The following is a 24,129-nucleotide window of genomic DNA, read 5'->3' on the forward strand; positions in this document are numbered from 1 at the left end:
GGATGCCTTCCTAGTACTGTTTCTCTAGATCCTGCCCATCTCTCAAAGTCTAGCTCAAGTACCACTTGCTCCAGAGACTCTCTTGCCGACGAATCTATTTTTTTTAACCTGCCCTCTTATAGTTTATCATAAAAGTAATGTAGGGCTTCCCTGGTGGCGCAGTGGTTGAGAGTCCGCCTGCCGATGCAGGGGACACGGGTTCGTGCCCCGGTCTGGGAAGATCCCACATGCCGCGGAGCAGCTGGGCCCGTGAGCCATGGCCACTGAGCCTGCATGTCCGGAGCCTGTGCTCCCCAACGGGAGAGGCCACAACAGTGAGAGGCCCACGTAACGCAAAAAAAAAAAAAAAAAGTAATGTAAAACCCCCAAACGTAAGGTTGAACAGAAACAGGTGTTAGAAGCACAGAGAGGCTGCTGGAGGATGTTACAGTGTTAGAAAGTGACAACATCATCATCATCCAAATAATAATAGAAGGATTAGAAGAATCGAAAACAAGATGGTGGCCTCTTGCAAAGGAGTTAAGTCCCATCACGAAAAGGTTCCTAGGACTGTGGGCCTCAGATGGAAAGCAGGCCATGCAGGAAGCAGCTTCTGCCCAGGTGGTGAGTTCCTGAAGGTCAGGCAGTGAAGAGATTGCTGGGAGAAACAGGGAAGTGGAGGCCTGGCAGAGGGGAAGAGAAATGCATATTCTGCTGGGACGGTGCTGAAAGGGCACTTAGGGTCACTTCCAGGACCCAGTCCACACCCACAAGCCCTAGAAAGTGTACAGAGTCTAAACACTGGCATAAAGCCCCCCAAGGCTTACACGTATACTCAGAAAAAAGACAAACATTGGTGGTCGGGAGTGAGGTGAATGGGTTTATAGCCCTATCATGCTATTTTTGATATATGTGCAATCCAGCTTTTTCCACTAATTCAATCCATTAGCAGAACTCTGTGGCAAGAGTACTTCTCAAGTTCCCATTAGTATAGAGAAATCAGCATATGCTACCTGGAAATACTTCAGGAAATGAATAGTCTAGGGGGATTCATGAGGTAATACCTGAATTGTAATGCTGTATTACACATAAATTACACTGTGATGCTGTCTTATAATACTTGGATAAGGTTTTACAGCATATGAAGCACACCCACGTTCATTGCTTCATTTACTTTTCACGACAGTCCTCTCTCTCCCTGGATATCCTCTGTTTTTCCTTGGGCAACACTCTGGATGTGACCTGCGGCCACAGGGACAGCAGAACTCGGCTTTCTCTGGACACTGGACACCTCCAGTAATGCAGACTAATGCCACAGGGGCTTTCCCATGACCAAAGTACCAGGCTGGATCATGGAATCACTGTCTTTTTCTCCATGAGGAATCCGGGACGCAGGAAGGGCAAGGGACTTAATTAAGCCGGTGGCTTTGATGTGCTCCTAGTAAATACATTCTACTTCAGAGCCCATGGATTTTCTCGTGTATTCCTCACAACAACCCTGTGAGGAAAGTACTGTTATTCTCCCCTCTTTACAGATGAGTAAACAGAGGCATGAGTAACTTAGGCATGATCTTTTAGCTAAGAGAGGCAAAGCTGGTTTAGATGGCAGGCAAGCTAACTGCAGAGTCTCTGTATTGACCACTGCACTCTACTCAGCGCCGTCCATGACTGTGTTAGGAAGGAAACTTCTCTCACTATACTTCTGCACAGAAGAAATTTTACCTGAGAGTTCATCAGGCGAATGGTGGTTCTCGTGCCCACATCTTGTTGGAAGTTGGCTGTGGGTGCCCCATTAAACCTCAGGACTGCATCGTGATCATCTATAAACCACAAGGAAACAGAACACATCAGCAGTGATGACGATGCGAGCGTCAGCAATATGCAGAGAGCAGTCTGGAGAGAGAGAGGGCGGTGGGGGGGCAAGAGAATAATACAACCTAATCTTTATCTCATCCTGGTACACAGGGGACAACGATCATATTTGTACAGTGCAATCAGGTAAAGTTCACAGACAGAGGTGACCAACTCTCTGCCCAACCACTGCGAAGGCTAAAGAGGTCCATATGGTGGTGTTCCTGAAATCCACTCGATGATGCCAGTGTGCCCGGGCACAGGGGCAACGTGGACAGGGCCAGTGCACTACTCATAGTGGAATCACTATTCCAGTTACCAAAGGAGCAAATCAGATTCTCTTGGTATTACCAGTAGGTCATACTTCTATCCCTGTCAGAAAAATGAGGATCCTACCATAAGCTTGGTCTAACCCACAAGTGCAAAGTACCCCATGGCATTCTGAAAAGCTTGCAGTGCACAGCAAATGAAAGAGATTCACTATGGCACCCAAGACAGCTCCTGAAGTGTCCCATTTAGGAACACGAGCCCCAGGAAGGGTCACAAACCTGGGTGGTGGCAGAGGTGGAAAAGAGGTCATAGAGCTAAACTAAACCCCATATATTCTATTAAAAATTTAAAAAGCTCTTTGTCAGAAACAATGTCTCAAATCCAGCCAAGATCAAACAGACAATCTTTTTAAAGATCTACTCACTCCCCAGCTCTGGTTCTCCGTCCTTCTAGCTGTTTAAGCAGGGTTTGGAAGACTTGGAGAAGATTCTCTGCCTGTCAATGACCAATCTGATGGGGGAGGGAACTGATGACTTCTAAGATCCACCCTAACCCTGAGCCTCTGTGATCCTGTGAGAGCTCATCTCAAGCTTATTTGATCAAACAAGCTTCGGTTCACCACTGAAATCTGCACAAGATCTGGACCTCTGTTGTTCTGTTTCTCTCTGTGCGGGTTTATTTTGGGTGGTTCTTCATGCACAAAGGTGGCATCAGGAGAAGAGGGGTAGGAGTGGATTTTGGCTCAATGTAAGAGGACCTAACGGAAAATACCCACAGAATTAAGGGAAGAAGGCTTCCCTCTTTATTTCAATTCTAACGTATATACCAAACCTCAGGAATCTAGACATCGCATTCACAAAAACAACCCTATCCTCAATCCCAGGACAAAATTTTTATCAAAATGGTTTAAAAGTTACATGAGATGCCCATAGTCCAAACATTATCAGATAACAGGACAGGCACACAGAACTGCAAATCGAGCACGAAGTTTATCTTTACACAACTCGGATTGCAACAAGTTTTGTCAGAATCAGTCACTGATTTCAAAAGTGACCAGTAGTAACCACTAGAAATGTTGATTTATCAGAAACTCCACTTGGTCAACTTTCCCATTTCACAGGTGAAAAAACCTGAGAGTCCCAGCAGACAAAAATGACAAGCTCAAATGGAGTCATTGAGGGTCGAAATAAAAGGACTATTTACAAAGTTGTAGGTCGAGTTTAACAAGGTAGAGATGAACAAGGAAAGGGACCATACCCCAGGCTTGGCCACAGCAGGGAACCAATCCCACCCCTACACCTAAGGCAGCAGGAGGAGCAGAGACCCCCACCCCCACCCCCGAGGAAGCCCACCTGGTGGGAACTGAGAAGGGAATCATTACCCCAGCCTCTCCTCCTCCCCTCTGACTTCCAGGCCTGGAGGGAAAAGGGGAGACACAGACAGGGCTGCCTGAAAGGGGCTGAAACTTACAGTCAAAGGAGAGAAGGAGCCTGTGGTTACAGGTTCCTTCTGCAAGGGCGGGGACGAGGGGGACAGACACCCTGGCCTCACTCTCCTTCTTCTTCTCAGTTTTGTACCAGCGTTACTACTGTCCAGTCCCAAATCAAAGCCAGAGAGCAAGGACATCCAGTTGACACAGTCCAAATTTCTATTTCCCCGGGCACAGAGTCATAGGAAATCATGGAGAGCGAATTTGCGGGGGGCAGATGGAGAACGCCCAGCACAGGAGGCTTGAGATAGGTCCTTGGTGTTGACCATGAGAAAGGAGGATGCTTTTATTCCTTCAGTAAATACTGATAAAGCTCGTACTCTCTGCCAGACACAGTTCTAGGTGCTGGAGACAATGGTTGTGAGCATGAAATCAAGGTCCTTGCCCTTAGAGACCTCGAGATCTACTGCAAGGAGGCAGACAATAGATAAGCACAACAACCCACATTCGAGATAATTACAGATTGTGATTAATACTGTGGCACAAAATAATAACCTATAATGGAAAAGAATCTGAAAAAGAATACACACACACATATATATATACACACACGTATAACTGAATCACTTTGCTGTACATCTGAAACATTATAAATCAACTATACTTCCATAAAAAAATAAAAATTAACAAAAAATACTATGACACGAATAAACTGAGCTGTGTAACAGAGACCCCGAGGGAATCTCCTTTAGATAGAGGGATTGTTCAGGGACTGCGTCTGAGCTGAGACCCACAGGGCATGGGAAGGGCCCAGGAAAGTAAATTCCAGCCGAAGGACACAGCAGTGTCAAGACCCCAAGGAGGGTAAGGACTTGGCTGGGGACAAGTGAGTGAAGGAAAGAAAAAATAAAAAGTGCAATGAAAGAGGTTGGCAGGAAGCAGATCATGCAGGCTGTGGAGGCCAGGTATGAAGTTTGGATTTTATTCTAAGATTTTTAAATCAAAGAAGAGAACTTTAAAACAGACCACTAAATGTGAGCTTATAAAAAAAGGGATCAGATCTTTGTTTGCCAAACTGTCCTTTGCTATTGCTACTGAAAACTAAGACTTTCAACCTCAAATAGGTCTCCAGGAAATCCCTCGGAAAAATCCACAGCTACTGGGATCCCAGAAAACAAGCCTTGAAGGGGGAAGGCTGTAGAAAACAGGGGCCTCCACTTCTCTGTAACTTAGAATTAGCAGAAAAAGATGCAAATTAGAAAAGGAAGAAATAAATGCACCACGACATGCACATGATATAACTGCATGCCTAGAAAATTCAATAGAATCAGCTTGTTAGTAAATTCATAAATACATCAAAATCTACTGTGTCCAGGTATAAGAACTCTAAATAGCTAGAAATTGTGGTGAAAGAAATTTTATCATTATTTGGACCAAACATTTCTTGTATTTTCCAGTCAGCTTAATGAATCATATAACCATGTATGGAAGACTACATTCTGATTCTGGTCAGGAAAACTAGATATGATACAGATCAGGTTTGGCAAACTATGGCCCACAGGTCAAATCTGACCTGCCTTGTTTTTGTAAATAAAGTTTTATTGGAACTTAGCCAGGCACATTCATTTATTACTGTGTAGGGTTGATTTTACACTAAAATAGCAGAGTCATTGTAAGAGACACTGTATGTCCTCAAAAGCAAAAATATTTACTATCTGGCCCTTTATAGGAAAAGTTTGCTCACCCCTGATACAAACAATCATGCTCTCTGAGCTGCTCAACCCAGTCTTCACTCTGCCCAAGAACTCCATCTGCCCCCAAATATGCCCAAATTCCATCCCCCACCCTTGCCTTCCATCATATGGTACATGCCTACTTCTCTTCCAGCCCTTCTCACTGGCCCTTCAGAATTTGTATTTATCTATCTATCTATCTATCTATCTATCTATCTATCTTGTCCCTGTTCTTTCCTTGTCCTTCAAATGTAAACTTTTTTTCTATGTTTTCTCATCAGTCCTCTTCCCTGGACTACAACTATCACCTTGATACAAATGACTCCTAAATCTGATCTCCCACCTTGACACTTTTTCCTGGAAGAAAATACCCAACTGCATAGATATCTATGAAGGGAAATCCACAAACACTTCAGACTCAGCACATCCAAGATGGAACCTGTCCTCCTCCAGGAGCATGCTCCCCTGCGATACAATATAGCCTGCTCCCAAGCCAGAGACCCTGGCTCCTGCCTCTCACTCGAGGTCATTTCTAGTTAGAACCGAGTTCTGTCTCTTCTACCTCATGATGCCTCTCATGTCAGACCATTTCAACCCACCTCCACTACCACTGTTCAACAGGCCTGGCGCATCTCACTTGGATATGACGATAGTCCCTAACAGCAGAGAGGCTATACAGCAGTCCCCATGGGGAAGGGGACTCAGAGAAATGAGAAATCTCTCCAAAACACACATGATCCCATCACTCGCTTGCTCAAAAACCTTCTAGGGCTCTTTGTGGCTTAAAGAATGAAAGCCAAAGTCCTTAAGACCATCAACGTTCTCTAAGAACGTACCCCCGGCTACCTTTCTGACCTCATTGCTCAGCCCTCTTCACCTTGTGGGGCCCTACGGCCCAGGCAAACAGGATTATCTGTGATGCTTAAACATACTCTGCACGTTTTTCCATACAGCCTTTGCTTCTTGCTTTTGCCTCAGTTCAGAACGCTCTTCTCCTCTCTTCCAGGGGAGCAAGTCAGGAAGAGTATCAAGGGATTATTTTAACCTGGAAAGGGATTCATTCATTATTATAAAGCTGCAATCACCATGAGGCGCAAGAGCAGAGATGAGGCTAAGTGTGGGCCCCTTGGACTCAAACACCCCAGTTTCAAGTCCCAGTCTACCGTTAACCAGCTGCGTAACCTCTCTGAGTGTCCGCACTTAGCTCCTGAGTAAAATGGGAGCAATAACCGTACCTACCGCGTGGGATTACTGGGAGGATTAAGAGAGCAAGGCTTGTTATACGCACAGCAGGTACACCATACATGTTACTCCTATTCATTCTAATATTTTAAAAATGTGCTACTGCTTGAAATGAATAGTCAAACAAACCTAAGATACCTTACATGTATGCGTATCAAAAACAATTGAAAATGACTGTGCCCACCATTGGCTGGTTTGTGGGGCTGCCGGAGACACAACACATTGTTACAGTCCCTCTGGTAAACACTTGTGTAATGGACCAAAAAAAAAGAGCCATAAAACATATCTTACTTTGGTCTTCTACCGCCACTCCTGAGGATATTTCCCCTCTGGAGGGCAGCAGTAGTCACTTAAGTTGTCTTCCCCACAACCTCCTTAGCAGTACTATTTATAAGAGCAAACAGTTTGAAACCATTTGATATGTTCAACAGTTGGGACTAAGCTGGACAAATTCCAGGTGTAGTGGGAAGGCTGGGGCCTGTGGAGCTCAGAGGCCTTTAACAAAGGGCCTTTCCTCTCCCTCTCCTCTTTGTACTCTAAGTTCCTCTTTGGTATTGTCGATGAGTCCATGGCTGAATAAAAGAATACATGAATGAATTCCTTAAAATTTTTGTTAGACTAAATGCCCAAAGGAAATAACCCTATAAAAGGCAGAACATTTGAAGTGTAGCATGCAATTTTTGTTAGATCTCAGGATCAAAATCCTTCCATGGAAATACATATTTGAAATTATAACTCCAGTCTATAGAGAAAGGTTATTTTAATGAATGTTTAGTTAAATCCATAAAACTCCAACGTTTTATGGAGTGCATAAAAATAAAGATTATAGTTCCAATTCATGGGAGTATTAAGCTCTGCCTGAAACTGCAACATGATTCCGGCCAGGCAGACTATAATGACTTGGGAAGAAAGAAAGAAATGTAGTTCCATTATGGATGAACAAAAACCAATTACATTTAGTTTCTAGAAAACGAAGTCCAAAAGAAACCAGAAAAGCAGAAGCACAAGCAGAAGTTGGGGTGGGACTGGTTATCCTGGCAGCTCGTCTTCCAAAGTGCTGCCTATTTGGAGAGTTATGAAATATGATCTCACCACTGCTTCCTGCTCTAGAGAATCCAATTTGCTTCTCCTTTTCTTCTTTTGAGAGCCTGTGCTTGGTTTCAGACCATTTTTCCTGGCAGTCATACGAAGGAAATAAAAAAGGAGACACATGACCTCACCTGCTCCAGTACCTTCCAGAGCCTGACAGAAGAGCTAGGCTTCCTGTGCTTTGCTTTCTTTAGCCTGATTCATTTCGCAGTCAAGGAAAACACATTCTCTCAAAATAAGGGAACTAAGGAGTTTTAGGCAAATCCATAGCTCTGTGTTGGACACATGTTTACAAATCTGGATAAACTTTCTGTCTTTTTTTTTGTTTATTTTTACTGAAGTATAGTTGATTTACAATGTTGTGTTCGTTTCAGGTGTACAGCACAGTGATTCAGTGAATCTTTTTCATATTCTTTTCCCTTATAGGTTATTACAAAATATTTAGTATAGTTCCCTGTGCTATACAGGAGGTCCTTGTTGGTTATCTGTTTTATATATAACAGTGTGTATATGTTAATCCCAAGCTCCTAATTTATCCCTAAATCTTTATTAACTGTGAAGAATTTCAAGAAAAGCAAATTGATATATTCTGACCAGTGATTTTTAACCTTTTTTGGGTCACAACTGAAAGCTATGGACACTCTCTTTGGAAAAATGCAGACTGATTTACACATATACACACACGTTATACACTCCTAATCAGCACACATTTTTGCACATGATTTTAGGGATTCATGGACCTTCCTGAAGTTGGTCCAGAGTCCCCAATTAATTCTTTTCAAAGAGAAAAACTAAAAATTACCCAGGTAGTTGAGGCCAAAAGAGACAATTAGTCGTTAATTAATCAGTACATTACAGAATTTCAGGACCTGAAGGAAAAGTAGACATCTATGCTTTAAATATTTTAAAATGTGAATGTAGTGTTTTGCTTACTGGTAGCAGTGGAACTTTCTTTTCAAACAAAATCTTCTGTGGAACACCAATATTTAAGACAGATCAAAATAAAGCCATTCTAGTTGATAAAGGTGCTGGAAGACTGGATCCCCACCCTCTCCACTGCCCCCGTGCCACCTCTAACTCATGAAGGACAGTTGAGTAACACCGATCTGGGCCCGCTCCACCAGTCGGTGGAGCCACACTGGGACTCCTAGTCTCCAGTACTGTCTACATGCCCAGACGCTCCAAGTGAGTGAGCACTGGCTGCTCAGATAACAGTCTTAACACCCCAGAACCCACCTATTTCTTGACCCAGTTGGGAGGACTTCAGAGATCCCGCTGATGAGACGACAGCACACCTGCCCCACGGCCCAGCCTTGGTCCTAATGTTCTCCTTAGGCAGGTAACCCTCCCATTCAGAGGTGTTGAAGGGAAAATCTGTGGCCTCTACCATTGAAACGTTCACGTGGTCCCGAAGGTGGCAAAGCAGGGCCTCTGCACTGAACTTAACACCAGGCCCTGGCCCCTTGTAGGACACTTTGTACTTGTTCATGCTCAGATAATTCTTCCAGATCTTTTGCAGCCTGGGGATAAGGTTTTTGGTGGAGCTGTCCTTGTTCCACACCTGGAAGGTAGCCTCCGGCTTGGCCTTGGGACCACTGAGGGCCTGGCTGCCCCTCTGGGGGTTGTGGGTGCCGCTTGAAGACACAGACTGGGAACCAGACCTCAACACCTGGAATTCCTTGGTTTGCAGTTTAAGGGACTCATAGTAACTCCCTTTCTTCTTTTCCTTCCATACACAGATGATTGCAAACAGGAGAAAGACCAGCACACAGCAGCTGAATTTTTTCTTCAAGTTATTGTGAATCATAATGAAAGACATGTTCAAAGAAGCCACGCTGTCCTGAGCAGGAAAACAGGCCTAAAAAAAAAGTGAGACAAGGCAGAAAATGATGTAAAGTATATCCAAAAGTAATGATGGGCTGAGCAATGGCTTTAGAGTGACAAGAATTGAATTCCAGTCCAGGTCTATCTCCCACCAGGTCTGCAACCTTCAGCAAGTCTTAAAAAAAAAAAAAAAAAATCACCCTCAGTTTGGGCTTGTAATGTAGAAAGTAGCGCTCAGACACTCCCGTCTTCCTCTCCGAGCTGTGAGCACTTTATGGACTCGCCCACCACTCCTTTGTACTCCCTGAACCTTAGTTTCCTGTCGTCTTGGTCTAGCTCCCTGACTGCTCTCTGAGCTGCTTGAGGTCAGGAATCACATTTGACACATTCGGTTTGTAGGGCCTTACACTATTTGTTCAGGGAAGGGATACAATGCTTGAAAAACTAAAAGAAAAAGGCAGAGCAGGCTGAGGGGTCTACATCACAAGAAGCCAAACTCTCTAAAAAGACCCAGCCTCCTTTTAAAATTGCCAGAAAGAGACCTCTTGCCATAGACAGTGTCATAGGTTTGTGATGCATCTCTCTAAGGCAGGGGTCCCCAACCCCCGGGCCGAGGACCGCTACTAGGAACTGGCCACACAGCAGGAGGTGAGTGGTGGGCAAGCGAGCGAAACTTCATCTGCTGCTCCCCATCGCTCCCCGTGGCTCGCATTACCGCCTGAACCAACCATCCCCCCACCCCCCGCCCTCCCCCCCATCCATGGAAAAATTGTCTTCCACGAAACCGGTCCCTGGTGCCAGAAAGGTCAGGGACCACTGCTCTAAGGGCTCTGGTGCGAGACTCCTGCGTGAGAAGAAAGCCAAGGGTCAGCTTCACAATATAACATTCAGGTTTATGGAGTTCTGCATGAGTACTAGCAAGTGGCAGGAAACTGACTGACCTCACGGTGGAAGATGGGAACTCCTGATAAAATAGCAGATATGTGACCAATTAAGGAAATGAAAATAAAAATGCATTAAGCACACAAGAGGTTATTTCATTCAATTTCATCATAAACTGTGATGTACAACTTCAGTGAGCACTGTGTTTATAATAATCTAATATGAAGGGCATCTCCTGAGCTGTGCAGAAAGGCCCTGACCATTACCACCCATGAAGGTGCTATAATCTCGATTTTTATAGCTAAGCCACCTGAGGCTCTGAGAAATTAAGAGAAATGCCTAGGATCACAGAGCTGAGTGAATGGTAGCACTGAGATTCAAATCCAAGTGCACTTGATTCCCTAATCCATGACCCCTTTCACTGTATCCTGTACACAACTGCTGAAAGTTCTGGAAAATGGATTTCACTAAGCAAATAGAGCCTGAACAGGCCCCTTTATATCTGGGTAAAGACCTACTTAGTTTTCCCAGAATTTATTGTGAAACTGAACGGAAAATGGAAGTACTTTGAACTCAAACAATGTCTGTATCTTCTGGAAAACATTAAATTCTTCCCTAAGTATCTAGGTTTATTTACCGTAATGAGTCTAAGCAATCACCCCCAGGGTTTTGCTAACTGATTAGGAATCTCTACAACAGTAATTAATACAACACTGTAAATCAACTATACTTCAATTTAAAAAAATTCAGGAAAATAAAAATCTATAGCCCATATCAATGAAGCCTGCTCCTAAGGATATCAGGGATAAAGTGGTAGGAGTACTGAACTGGGTATCACAAAACCTGGCTTCTCGTCCCCATTCTTGGTGACCCTAGGCAAGCCTCTTCACCTCTCTGCACCTAAGTTTCTGTGTAGTAACCATCTCTGCCCTGTCTCATTCACTGAGTGCTGGGAAGACCAAATGAGAATGGTGTTCATGGGCTTTGAACTAGGTAAATGTAAAGGCACAGAAGGTTAGAGCAGCCTCTAGGCATGAGGGCCACGTTGAGGCAATGTGGGACAGCAAACGATGGTGGAGTGGAGCACTGGCCATGGTTCATCAACCTGAACTTCAGGTCCTTCATCAAGTATAACTAAAGTATAATTATAATTGAAGTATAGTGCAGTTATAATATTAGTTACAGGTGTGAAACTTAGTGATTCAATGTTTTTATAGATTATGTCCCACCATTACAATATTATTGACTATAATCTCTGTGCAGTACATTACATCCCTGTGACTTATTTATTTTATAACTGGTAATTTGTACCTCAAATATCCTTTACCTATTTCTCCCATCCCCGCCATTGCCCTTCCCTCTGGCAACCACTAGATTGTTCTCTGTATCTGTGAGTCTGTTTCTGTTTTGTTTGGTTGGTTTTTTAGATTCCACATGTAAGTGAAAACATACAGTATTTGTCTTTCTCTGTCTGACTTATTTCACTTAGCATAATACCCCTTAGGCCCATCCATATCTCAAAATGCAAGATTTCATTCTTTTTTATGGCTAATATTCATTGTGTGTGTATATGTATGTATATATCACATATTCTTTATCCATTCACTCAGGATGCTTCCATATCTTGGCAGTTGCAAATTATAAATAATTCTACAGTGAACGTTGGAGTGCATAAATCTTTTGAATTAGGGTTTTTGTTTTCTAGGATAAATACCCAGGAGTGGAATTGCTGGATTGTATGGTGGCCCTATTTTTAATTTTTTAAGAAAACTCCATGCTGTTTTCTGTAGTGGATGCACAAATTTACATCCCCACCAACAGTGTACAAGGGTTTCCTTTTCTCCACATCCTTGCCAACACTTATTTCTTGTCCTTTTGATGACAGCCATTCTGACAGGTGTGAGGTGCTATCTCACTGTGGTTTTGATTTGCATTTCCCTGATGATTAGTGATGGTGAGCGCTTGTCTTCTTTGTCTGAGATTAACTGACCGTATGTGCATAGGTTTATTTCAGTCTCTCAATTCTGTTCCATTGATCTACGTGTCTGATTTTTTTTTGGGGGGGGGGGCCAGTACCATACTGTTTTGATTACTGCAGCTTTGTAGTATAGTTGGAAGTCAGGGAGCCTACCACCTCCAGCTATGTTCTTTCTCAAAATTGTTTTGGCTATTTGGGTTCTTTTGTGGTTCAATACAAAGTTTAGGATTACTTGTCCTAGATATGTGAAAAATGTCATGGGTATTCTGATAAGGATTACATTGAATCTGTAGATTGCTTTGGGTAGCATGGACATTTTAACAATATTAATTCTCCTGATCCATGAGCAAGCACAGTATATCTTTCCATTTGTTTGTGTTGTCTTCAATTTCTTTTATCAATGTCATAATTTTCAGAGTATAGGTCTTCACCCTCTTGGTTAAATTTATTCCTAGGTATTTTAATCTTGTGATATGATTGTAAATGGGATTCTTGATTTCTCTTTCTGATAATTTATTAGTGTATAGAAATGCAAGAAATTTCTGTATATTAATTTTTTAGCCTGCAACTTTACTGAACTCATTGATTAGTTCTAAGTTTTTGGTGGCATCTTTAGGGTTTCCTATACATAAAATCATGTCACCTGACAATAGTGATAGTTTTACTTCATCACCTCCAATTTAGATTCCTTTTATTTCTTTTCCTTTTCTGATTTCAGTGGCTAAGACTTCCAGTACTATGCTAAATAAAAGTGATGAGAGTGGGGATCCCAGAGGAAATGCTTTCAGCTTTTCACTGTTGAGTATGATATTAGCTGTGGGTTTGTCATAAATGGCCTTTATCATAATAATAATTATTATTATAAATGGGATGTTCCTCTATACCCACTTTGTTGAGATTTTTTAATCATGAATGGATGTTAAATTTTGTCAAATGCTTTTTCTGCATCTATTGAGATGATCATGTGATTTTTAGCCTTCATTTTGTTCATGTGGTGTATCAGATTGATTTGTGGATACTGAACCATCCATGAATCCCTGGAATAAATCTCACTAGATCATGATGTATGATTCTTCTAATGTATTGTTAAATTCGGCTTCTAATATTTTGAAGAAGACTTTTACATCTATGCATCAGGGATATTGGCCTGTAATTTTCTTTTTTTGTAGTGTCTTTTTTAGTTTGTGTATCAGGGTAAAGTTGGCCTCTTAGAAGGAGTTTGGAAGTGTTCCCTCCTCTTCTATTTTTTTTTTTTTTTTTGAATAGTTTGAGAAGGATAGGTATTAACTCTTCTTTAAATGTTTGGTAATTCCCCTGTGAAGCTGTCTGGTCCTGAACTTCTGTTTGTTGGGTTTTTTGGTTTTTTTGTTTGATTTCTGATTCAATTTCATTGCTAGAAATTGAACTGTTCAGATTTTCTATTTCTTCCTGATTCAGTCTTGCAATACTATATGTTTCTAGGAATTTATACATCTCTCATAGGTTGTCCAATTTGTTGGTATATAATTGTTCAAAGTATTCTGATTGTTTGTATTTGTGATATTGGTTGTAATTTGTCTATCATTTCTGATTTCATTCAATTGGGCCCTCTCTCTTTTTTTCTTAATAAGCCTAGCTCAAGTTTTGTCAATTATATTTATCTTTGCAAAGGACCAGCTCTTCGTTTCACTGATCATTTCTATGATTTTTTAGTCCCTATTTCATTTATTTTTCCTCTGATCTTTATCATTTCCTTCCTTCTACTAACTTTGAGCTTTGTTTGTTCTTCTTTTTGTGATTCCTCTGGGTGTAAAATTAGGTTGTTAACTTGAGATGTTTCTTATTTCTTGAGGTATGCCTGTATCACTATAAACTTCCCTCTTAGAACTCCTTTTGCTACATCCATAGATTTTGGATTATGTTTCTATTGACACTCATCTCAAAGTACCTTTTTATTTCTTCTTTGATTTCTTCATTGACCCATTGGTTTTTAGTAGCATGTTGTTCAGTCTTTACATATTTGTGTTTTTCCAGTCTTCCTGCAATTGATTTCCAGTTTCATACCATTGTTTGAAAAGATGTTTGATATGATTTCAGTCTTCTTAAATTCATTGAAATTTGTTCTGTGGACTAGCATGTAATCTATCCTGGAGAATGTCCCATGTGCACTTTAAAAGAATGTGTATTCTGCTGTTTTGGGATGGAATGTTCTATTAATATCTATTAAGTCCGTTTGGGCTAATGTGTTTTAAGGCCAGTGTTTCTTTATTGATTCTCTATCTGGATAATCTATCCATTGATGTAAGTGGGGTATTAAAGCCCCCTACTATTACTGTGTTACTTTCAGTTTCTCCCTTTATGTTTATTGATATTTGCTTTAAGCATTTAGGTGTTCCTATCTTTACAAATGTTATGTCCTCTTCTTAGACTGACCCCTTTATCATTATGTAATGCCCTTCTTTGTCTTTTGTTATAATTTTTGTTTTAAAGTCTATCTTGTCTGATATGAGTATTGTTACTCCAGATTTCTTTCCATTTCCTTTTGCATGGAATATTATTTTCCATCCTTTCATTTTCAGTCTGTGTGTCTTTAGTTCTGAAGTGAGTCTCTTGTAGGCAGCATATATATGTCTTTTTTTTTTAATCCATTTGGCTTCCCTATGTCGTGTTTTTTTTTTTTTTTTTTTTTTTTTTTTGCAGTACACAGGCCTCTCACAGTTGTGGCCTCTCCCGTTGCGGAGCACAGGCTCCGGATGCGCAGGCTCAATGGCCATGGCTCACGGGCCCAGCCGCTCCGCGGCATGTGGGATCTTCCCAGACTGGGGCACTAACCCGCGTCCCCTGCATCAGCAGGCGGACTCTCAACCACTGCGCCACCAGGGGAGTCCCCTATGTCGTTTGATTGATGTATTTAGTCCATTTACATTTAAAGTGATTATTGATAGGTGTGTACTTATTTCCAGTGTTACTGTTCCAAGTTGTTTTTATAGTTCTTCTCTCTTCTTTTAGTCTCTTCTCTTATGGTCTGATGCTTTTCTTTGGTGCTGTTTCTTTTTTTTCCTCTCTTTTTTTTTTTCATGTGTGTGTGGTGTGTGTGTGTGTGTGTATCTATTGTAAGTTTTGTTTTATGGTTACCATGAAGTTCACATATATTTATATACAGATAGATACATAGATATAGATTTATTTTAATCTGGTAGTTGTTTAATTTTCAATATATTCTAAAAGCTCTATGCTTTTTACTGTCCAATATTTCATATTTTTGACGTCATATTTTACATCTTTTGTGTATCCCTTAACTATTATTGCAGTTACAGTTGATTTTACAAATTTTGTCTTTTAACCTTTATACTAGTAGTTGATCCATTGCCTTTTCTATATATTGCCTTTACCAGTGAGATTTTCTTCCTTTGTATATTTTTTTATTTCTTGCTATAACCTTACTTTTTCACTTAAAGAAGGTGTTCACTTAACATACCTGGTAAGGCCAGTTTAGTGGTGTCCTCTTTTAGATTTTTGTTTGTCTGGGAAACTCTTTATCTCTTCTCCAATTCTGAATGACAACCTTGCCGGATAGAGTATCTTTGGTTGTAGGGTTTTTTCTTTCAGCACTTTACATATATCATGGCACTCCCTTCTAGCCTGCAAAGTTTCTGCTGAAAAATCAGTTGATAGTATTAAGGGGGTTCCCTTGTACGTTACTCTTTGTTTTCCTCTTGCTGCCTTCAAAATTCTCTCTGTCTTTAATTTTTCCCTTTTAATTATGACCTCTTGATATGTAACCTCTAATGGAATAAAATCTGAAAAAAATTAACTAAATCACTTTGCTATACACTTGATTTACAATATTGTATTAGTTTCAATTATATTTCAATTAAAAATTTTAAAAGTAATAAATCTCTATTGCAGTGTGAAAAAAATATATGTTGTGATATGGATCTTTTGGGGTTCATTTTGTTTGGGACTCTCTATGCTTCCTGGACCTGGATATGTTTCCTTCCCCAAGTTAGTAAAGTTTTCAGCCATTATTTCATCAAATATTTTTTTTTCCTACCCTTTTTCCCTCTCTTATCCTTCTGGGACCCCTATAATGCAAATGTTAGTATGCTTGATGTTGTCCCAAAGCTCCAGTAAACAATTCTCAATTTTTTAAATTCTTTTTTCTTTTTGATGCTCTGATTGGGTGATTTCCACTATTCTGTCTTCCAGGTCACTTACATGTTCTGTATCACCTAATCTGCTGCTGATTCCCTCTAGTGTATTTTTTTTCATTTCAGTTATTGTATTCTTCATCTGTGACTGGTTATTTTTTATATTTTCTAATTATTTGTTGAAGTTCTCATATTCCTCTCTTCTCCTGAGTTTGGTGAGCATATTTATGACCCTTGCTTTGAACTCTGTATGGTGTATGAGGTAAATTACAATTACTTATGTCAGTTTCATTGTTTTTTTTTTTTTTTTCCCTGGGGTTTTATTTTGTTTTTCATTTGGAACATATTACTCTGTCCCCAGGATGCACCAGCGGCCGCCATCTTGGGAAGTGCTGGCACTGCAGGGGCTAGAGTTACAGCCTGGTGTGGGCCAGGACTTCTCCCAGGGTGCACCAGGGGCTGCCATCTCGGCAAATGGGGGACAGTTGGAGGAGCCACGTACAGGCTGAGGGGTAGCCTGGGGTGTGCTGGTGTGGTCTTGGCTGGCCGGCTAGAATGTCAAGTGCTTTTCAATCCACTGCCTCTGCACTGGGACTGGGAGCAAGTAAGTTTGTGCACAAGCTCTTTAAGAGCATAGTCTCAGTTTCCTACAGCCCTCCAGCTCGCCCAGCCATAAGTTTGACTTCTTCCTGGTGCTGGTCCCCAGGGCTGGGGCCCCCAATGTGGGGCTTGAACCCTTTGCTCTTAGGAAGGACCTCCAAGTTTGTGATAACCTCTTCCTCTGTGGGTCACTTGCCAGAGGTGTGGGTCCTGACTGAATCACGTCTCTGCCCCCTCCTACCCATCTTGATGTGTTTTTTCTTTATATCCTTAGTTGTATAAGAGCTATTCTGCTAGTCTTCAGGTCGTTCTCAGAGAAAGTTGTTCTATATGTAGTTGTAGTTTTGCTGTGTCTGTGGGAGGAGGTGAGCTCAGGGTCCTCCTACTCCACCATCTTGATCCCACCTCACTGAGACTCTAATTTAAGCACCAAACAGTGCTTCCTACCGCCACAGACCTCAGGAACCAGTGACTCTAGGGAGGATGGGTGCTTACCTTGGGCCACCAAAGTTTTGGAAGTGATGAAATGTACACAGAGGGAGAATTCAAACATGATATCATGAAATGGGGCAGGCGCTTGTTGCATCATCAGAAAACTAAGCAATTCAATTTCCCCAGACACCCAACACAGCTAATCATAGGACACTAAGACAGCTGAGGAAAAACTAGAAAAGAAGGGAAAGTAGCATTTGAGAAGCGCCTACTATATGGTAGGCACTCTACCTGCTTCATCTCATTTAATTTTTACTATACCACTATGGGATAGGTGTTAACAACCCCTCTTGAGAAAATGAGGAAACAGGCTTAGCAAGGATACAGGGCTTCTCTGAAGTCAATAGCTAATCAGTGCTAGAACTAGGATTCGAACCCAGGTCTACCTGACTAAAAGTCCATGGTCTTTGGACCAAAGAACAGGCATTGTGAAAAAGCACAGTGAATAGTCAGTGTTGAGCAACTAGGACTCAGAAATCAGGATCTCTAGTGACACAACTGCTGGAAAGTTACAGAATAAACACCCTCACTATCAGCACTGACACTACTAATGTGCACTGTTTTACCAGTCAGGCAACTCTTTCACAGCAATTAGGTTTATGAGACCCAGTACGACCCTGTGAGATGAGCAGAGAAAATTTTATTAGTTCCATTTACAACCGAAGAAACTACGGTTTTGTAAATATAGATAATTTTCAAAGCTGCATGAGTGATTTGGAAATGATGGAGTTGGGACTTAACTTTTACGTGTATGAGTGAAATAAGACAGGAGTTAGGGAGGTGGCGCCCGGTTCACTGTCTCACTGGGCTGAGGCTCAGAGGGGTCTGTGTTCGACTACCTGCCAGCACCTACTCTCCAAGGTTGAGTTTCCCAGGAAAGAAGAATTCCCCAAACCTTCCACCATAACACAGTCTTACAACTTTAAGAAAGCCTCAGCCTTCAAGGCCAGTGCTCTGTCGTGAGTGCCTCAGGGCACTCACGTGAAACCTCATGTCAGGGCTCCCAATTCTCTTGACCACCACCCTCTGTTGAGGTTCCAAGTCTACCAGCTGGCTGGAGCTTCTGGTCATAGGCACTTAGAGCTTCACTCTCAAGCTGCTCTAGAGAGGCAAGGACTTGAAGAAGTTTCATCTAAGCAGCCCAAACTGAAGGAAAGGAGTAGTAAATATTTCTCCCCAGATTCTTTGGGAAATCAGTCCAAGTTTTTAATTTCCCAGTCACATCCCAGATTGCCTTCTTAAGCCTCTAGGACTCTGCACTGCTGTAATCTCTCCCCTTGTCCATTTGCCTGGCAACCAGACAGCATTACCTTTCTGCTTCTGGCCTCCTGTGGAGCCCACCTCCCCTTCTTGTTCTTGCTCCCTGCTGCTTGCCTCTAGTGTTTAGTAATGCTTGCTTTCATGCTGACCCCCTGCTAGAGGGAAACTCCTCCTGGCTCATTTCTGACACTCCAGTGCCCGGCACCATGCCTGGAACACAGTGGGTATTCAATAAAGGGTTCTTGAATTGATGGGACTGTATCAACGAACACTTACGAGCCCACCAGGCTTCCAGAAGAATAAGTAACAACTCGCATTATCACATACAGAGAACAAGCCAACACTGAACCAACAGAAAGAAAAATTCCAGCCAAAGTAGGGCTCCCACCCTAGGCAACTCATCACTAGATGCCCAGTAGCAGATGCAGGGCTTGGCCATGGTAGGTGCTTTAAAAAGGTAGACTGAATTACAGAATCACTTTAAATCTTATATTTATAGTTTATAGAAATAGGCAAATCACTTATCTCCACCCCTCATTGACTAAGGACTAAAAAAAAAAGAAGAAGAAAACAGCAAAGCTGTAGCCAGACCTGCAGCCCCTCTGTGGCTCCTCACCAGCGCACTCTGCCGCACCGATCCCAAATAGAAAATGGACCCCGGTGCTGCCTCTATATCCCACGCCTCCAGGTGTTCCTTACCTGCTTCTGGCTAATCCCCCTGGGGCTGCAGGCCCTCCAGGTCCTCAGGAGCCAGCACTATTCCCCATGGGAGGAATGTTTGCTTTATTGGGTCTGGAGGCCAAGGCTCATTTTTCTCAGGATGATCAAAAAGCATCTACAAAGGAGAAAAAAAAAAAAAAGATGAGTTAGGTGCCGTTTTCCAGCAGGGGCAGAGTTAAAGATTAACAAGATAGACAGGGACGTCTGCTACACTCCGGTGCGGGCCCTGGAAGCCCCAAGGGCTCAGAAAAAGAGAGACAAAAGCCAATTACAGGTGCAGTGCTCTGGGTCCATAAACAGCACAGAGAGCCTAGAAATAGGCCGATACTACATAAGAACATGAGCAACCACCACAGACCAACCTGGGAAGAAAGGATTGTTTAGTCACTGGTTTGAGCATAACATAAACAGCAAGTTGGGGAAGAGAGGGTTCAGTTCATCCCCAAATGAACTCTAAACAAATTTTTTAAAAATTATTTTCAAAGAATATTTAATGATACGTGAAAATTCTATCAGTATAATGTTAACTGAAATTCAGAAAAAATACATTTTTTAGAATTCACATGTGAGAAAGAGAAAGGACAAAAAAAAAAAAAAAAAAAAAATACACCCTGGATGGTAGAATAAGGAGTAATGAGGGTTTTCATTTTTTATAATTTTTTTTGTATATTCCAAAATTTCTAAAGTGTACACGTGTTACTCTTAGAGTTGGAAAAAATTATAAAAATATAATTTTTGAAAGCTAAAAATAGAACTCTATATTTGTTAGCTCTCTTCTTTCTGATGGAATGTAGAAAAATAACAAAGGAAAAGTTTAATAGTCAGTTGCATGAAAATTCCAACTTGTATACAATAAAAAATACTGTAATAAAAAGGAAGATAAACTCAAGGTGTGCAAAGGGTTCAAACAGTAAAAGCCTCTAGAAATGAACGGGCAATCAACATGAACAGACAAATCACAAAACAGAAAATACAATTAATGAGCATATGAAATTATGATTACTCTTGAGAGAAACTCAAAAGAGGCAACTGAACATTAAGATACTAGTTTGTAAAATTAACATTAACCAGCAGTTTTCAAAAAGATTAATACTCATTGCCAGGCAGATTGTAATGAAGTTGGTATATTTCAAGAGAGCAGTAGAAATTAACTTTTTTAGAAAGTAATCATGCCATAGAATTAAGAGCTCATGACTATGAACCAAGTTATTGTACTGCCAGGAAAAAAAAAAACTGAATAAATAATTCAAAGGGAGAAAAGGTTATATTATTTCAGTTTCCTCATATATAAAATAATTCCCTACCTTACATGGCTGTAGTGAGAACTGGAAGAAGATTCATGAAGTAAAGAATGAATTTTATAAAGCAATATGCATGTGCAAAAAGAAAAATAGCTTTCAGTTTCAAAATGATTTATAATGGTGAAAAATCTACAGTTAAGGGACTTCCCTGGCAGTCCCGTGGTCAGACAGAACTTCGCCCTCCAATGCAGGGGGTGCAGGTTCAATCCCTGGTCAGGGAGCTAAGATCCCGCATGCCTCACGGCCAAAGAACTAAAACATAAAACAGATGCAATATTATAACCAATTCAATATCCCCAACAGTTTTGCCTAAATTACTCAACATGAAGAAAGTCAAACTGAAAGATGAGAATTTATCTCTTCTCAGTTTGCTCATCATCTGTTTTCAGGTCTCAGCCATGTACATTTTTTTCTAGATATTTGGACAAGCATAACTTTTAGTCGCAATGTGACTAAATATGTACAGGTAACATTCTGTGTTTCACTTGTTATAATATTTTAAGCATTTTATTTCATGTTGCTACTTAAATTCACACACCATTGTGTATATATTCTATCTGGTGGATGTAGCGTATTATTTCCCTACTGCTGGAAGCTTAATTATTAACCTTTTATCCGTTTGAATTATTTATTCAGTTTTATTTCCTGGAAGTACAATAACTTGGTTCATAGTCACGAGCTCTTAATTCTATGGCATGATTACTTTCTTAAAAAGTTAAATTAATTTCTACTCCCTGCCTAGCAGCCTCCTGGTAGAGTCCAAAAAAAAAAAAAATGTCTCTGAAAGCTATCCCTCTTTTCATGTCATGTAACTTTCCTTTGAGGCAGGGGGTTTGTGATTATGCAAGCAGGATTACCATTTGTCTCCTCCTACCAAAAGTGTAACCTCTGTAAGTATTGGCCTTTCTTCACTACTACCCTCAGTGCCTAGATGCATGTCTGGCGTATGGTAGGTACTCAATAGCTATTGGTTGAATGAATGAATGAGGGAAGTGTTGCCAGCCCTTAAGAGGTCTATGCTTACCTCAGGCACCATTGATGGACAGGGTTCTTTCTCAGCAGCCTCACTGAGAACACTTTGGGCAGTCATCGGCACTGTGGATGCCGCCTCTTGCCTGTATATGCTGCTTCACTGCCATTCCCTCAGTGCATGAGCTGCTGGGGCATGAGACTTTTATTTGGGTTCAGTGCACAGACATCAGAGGAGTGCAGCAAACCCGTATCTTCCTCCCACACGTCGCATCTGCTCGGAACAACTTGCCCTCTAAGGAGATTTAAGATCACTCCCCACTGTTGATTTCCAAAAATCAACCAATTGAAACAAGTGGTATAACTGTTGATCTATATCTGTTGTAGCTGATGAGGGCCTTCCAAAAATAGTCACCGCTGCTCATGAGAGTAGCAGTAGTGATCTTCAACCAGCTACACAAGTGGTAACAGAATCCTCAACTCTCTGGGGGAGAAACTTTAGCACTCACGACAACAACAGCTACCAAGTATTTAATACTAGCTATGTTCAAAGCACTGACTATAGCTTAGGGGTTAAGAGTAAGAACTCTGGAATTAGACTGAGCTGGGCAAGAGTCCAAACTCTGCCTTTCCCCAGTTACATGACCTTGGACAAGCTACTCAACCCCCTAGGACTCAGCTTCTTTATCTGTAAAATGGGAATAATAATAACAGAGCCCATCTCATGGGATTATTTAAATAATCAAGTTAGATAATACACCCAAAGGGATTGCAATAGGAACTGTGACAAAAATCATCCATGTCACTTCATTTACCCCTCCCCATCCCCTACTGTGTGGATACCACTACTATCCCCATTTTTACAAATGGGAGACTGAGACAGGTGTGATGAGCAATTTGCCCAGAGTAACTCACTCGTGACACTCCAAATGTCCCATGCTCTTTCACGCCTTTGTAGCCCTGCACATAGAATACCTTCTGCTTGAAATGTCCTTTCCTGCCCTGTTCACACAGGGCCATGGCCACTCAGCCTCCTATACCAGCTCAAGTGCCCCTGGACTCTGAAGCCTTTCTTGACCCCCACGGAGATGGTCACAGCTCCGCTGTGCCTGTGCTGGCTCTCATCAGACCACATGACACTTACTCGTTTGCAGGTCTGTCCCAACCTTTAAGATTTATCTCTGGCCCCCTGCATCAAGCCAGGCTCTACGCCCTAACTGGGAAGTGCTCGGTCATGTTTGAACGAAAGAATGAGGATAGCTCGGACACCACTCCTCCCGTTCCCCACGTCCTTCAGTTGTTAGAATCACCCCCACCACCTACCCACCCATCACCTTCAATTGCCGGAGTCCCCTTTACGGCACTGCCGTGCTGTATTCATTCCATCTGGTGAGTACACTGAGTGACAGGAAATTCACCACCTCCCCAGGTTGCACATGGCTATGTGAGCAGCTCTGCCTCTTAGAAAAGTCTTAAAATGAAAAGAAATCAACCTCCCTGTAAAAATAAACCCAGCAGTTTAAGCTCAGCTCTCTGGAGCCATATAGACTCAGAATGAAAACCAGTAACACTTGCTGAGCCCGTGCTCAGCCCATGCTCAGTGCTGGGAACTCCACGTGCACCCACTCATTTCATCCTTGTGGCAACCCTGTGCAGACCACCTTGCTGCTGTATCTTCTCCTCCACCCAGGACAATCTTCCTCATTCCTTGAATATGTTAGCTCCTGGCTCACTAGAATTCTCTCCAACACTATTTCTGTCGTAACTCTTGGTGGCATTAACAATCACTTATAGAATTATCCTAGTCAACTCCAATGACTGTGACATCAGCAACTCACCCCCAAGGTCATAGCTTTGGTCTTGTCATTTCCAAAAAATATACCCCCTTCATCAAGGGATGCCTCGATTTCAGGCATCCTTCTCTAATCACCACTCCTATCTCTGCAGCTTAGTCCAACCAATACCCAACTCTAACAATCTTCTGTGTTTGATCCTACTACCTTCCCACTGTCTCTCACTTCCTCCCTGCCATCCTTTCCCTTCCTATCCAGCTTAAATTCCATGGTCAGTCATTCAGTTGACCTCTCTCATCACACATGTTTGGATAAACCCCAATCCTGGTTAAATCCAACTCTCTGTCCTACTCCACACCTGCAAGCAGGCAGCTGAACATGGCTAGAGAAAATCATGCAACGATGCTTAATGATGTCACTTCAAGTTCATGATCACTTAACTGCAAACAGCTCCTTGATGCTCCACAGCAACGATATGCTACTTTTCCAGTCAATTCATCTGCCACTGTCCTAGAGGACTGTGTGACTTCCTCCCCACTAAAAACTCCTCTTATCCTCACCCTCGCCTGATGAACTTGCTACTTACT

General features: G+C 41.8%; 1 protein-coding gene across 4 annotated transcripts in view; it reads right to left on the minus strand.

The window, feature by feature from the left end:
* The window catches only part of ST6GAL1 (ST6 beta-galactoside alpha-2,6-sialyltransferase 1), a 158,947-nt gene that overhangs the window by 43,742 nt on the left and 91,076 nt on the right, over positions 1 to 24,129 (minus strand). For 3 of the 4 annotated variants that reach the window (XM_027109267.1, XM_027109258.1, XM_027109275.1), the window contains exons 3-5: positions 19,459 to 19,594; positions 8,830 to 9,451; positions 1,702 to 1,799 (exon numbers count right to left, since the gene is read on the minus strand). In XM_027109267.1, the coding sequence (XP_026965068.1) occupies positions 1,702 to 1,799; positions 8,830 to 9,412 (681 nt within the window). In that variant the 5' untranslated portion in view covers positions 9,413 to 9,451; positions 19,459 to 19,594. The remainder of the gene's footprint in view (positions 1 to 1,701; positions 1,800 to 8,829; positions 9,452 to 19,458; positions 19,595 to 24,129) is intronic. The other variant, XM_027109284.1, reaches the window with a different exon arrangement.

Source organism: Aethalodelphis obliquidens, unplaced genomic scaffold (assembly GCF_003676395.1).
Source record: "Aethalodelphis obliquidens isolate GAN/ISIS:26980383/991018 unplaced genomic scaffold, ASM367639v1 scaffold1, whole genome shotgun sequence".
Lineage (NCBI taxonomy): Eukaryota > Metazoa > Chordata > Mammalia > Artiodactyla > Delphinidae > Aethalodelphis > Aethalodelphis obliquidens.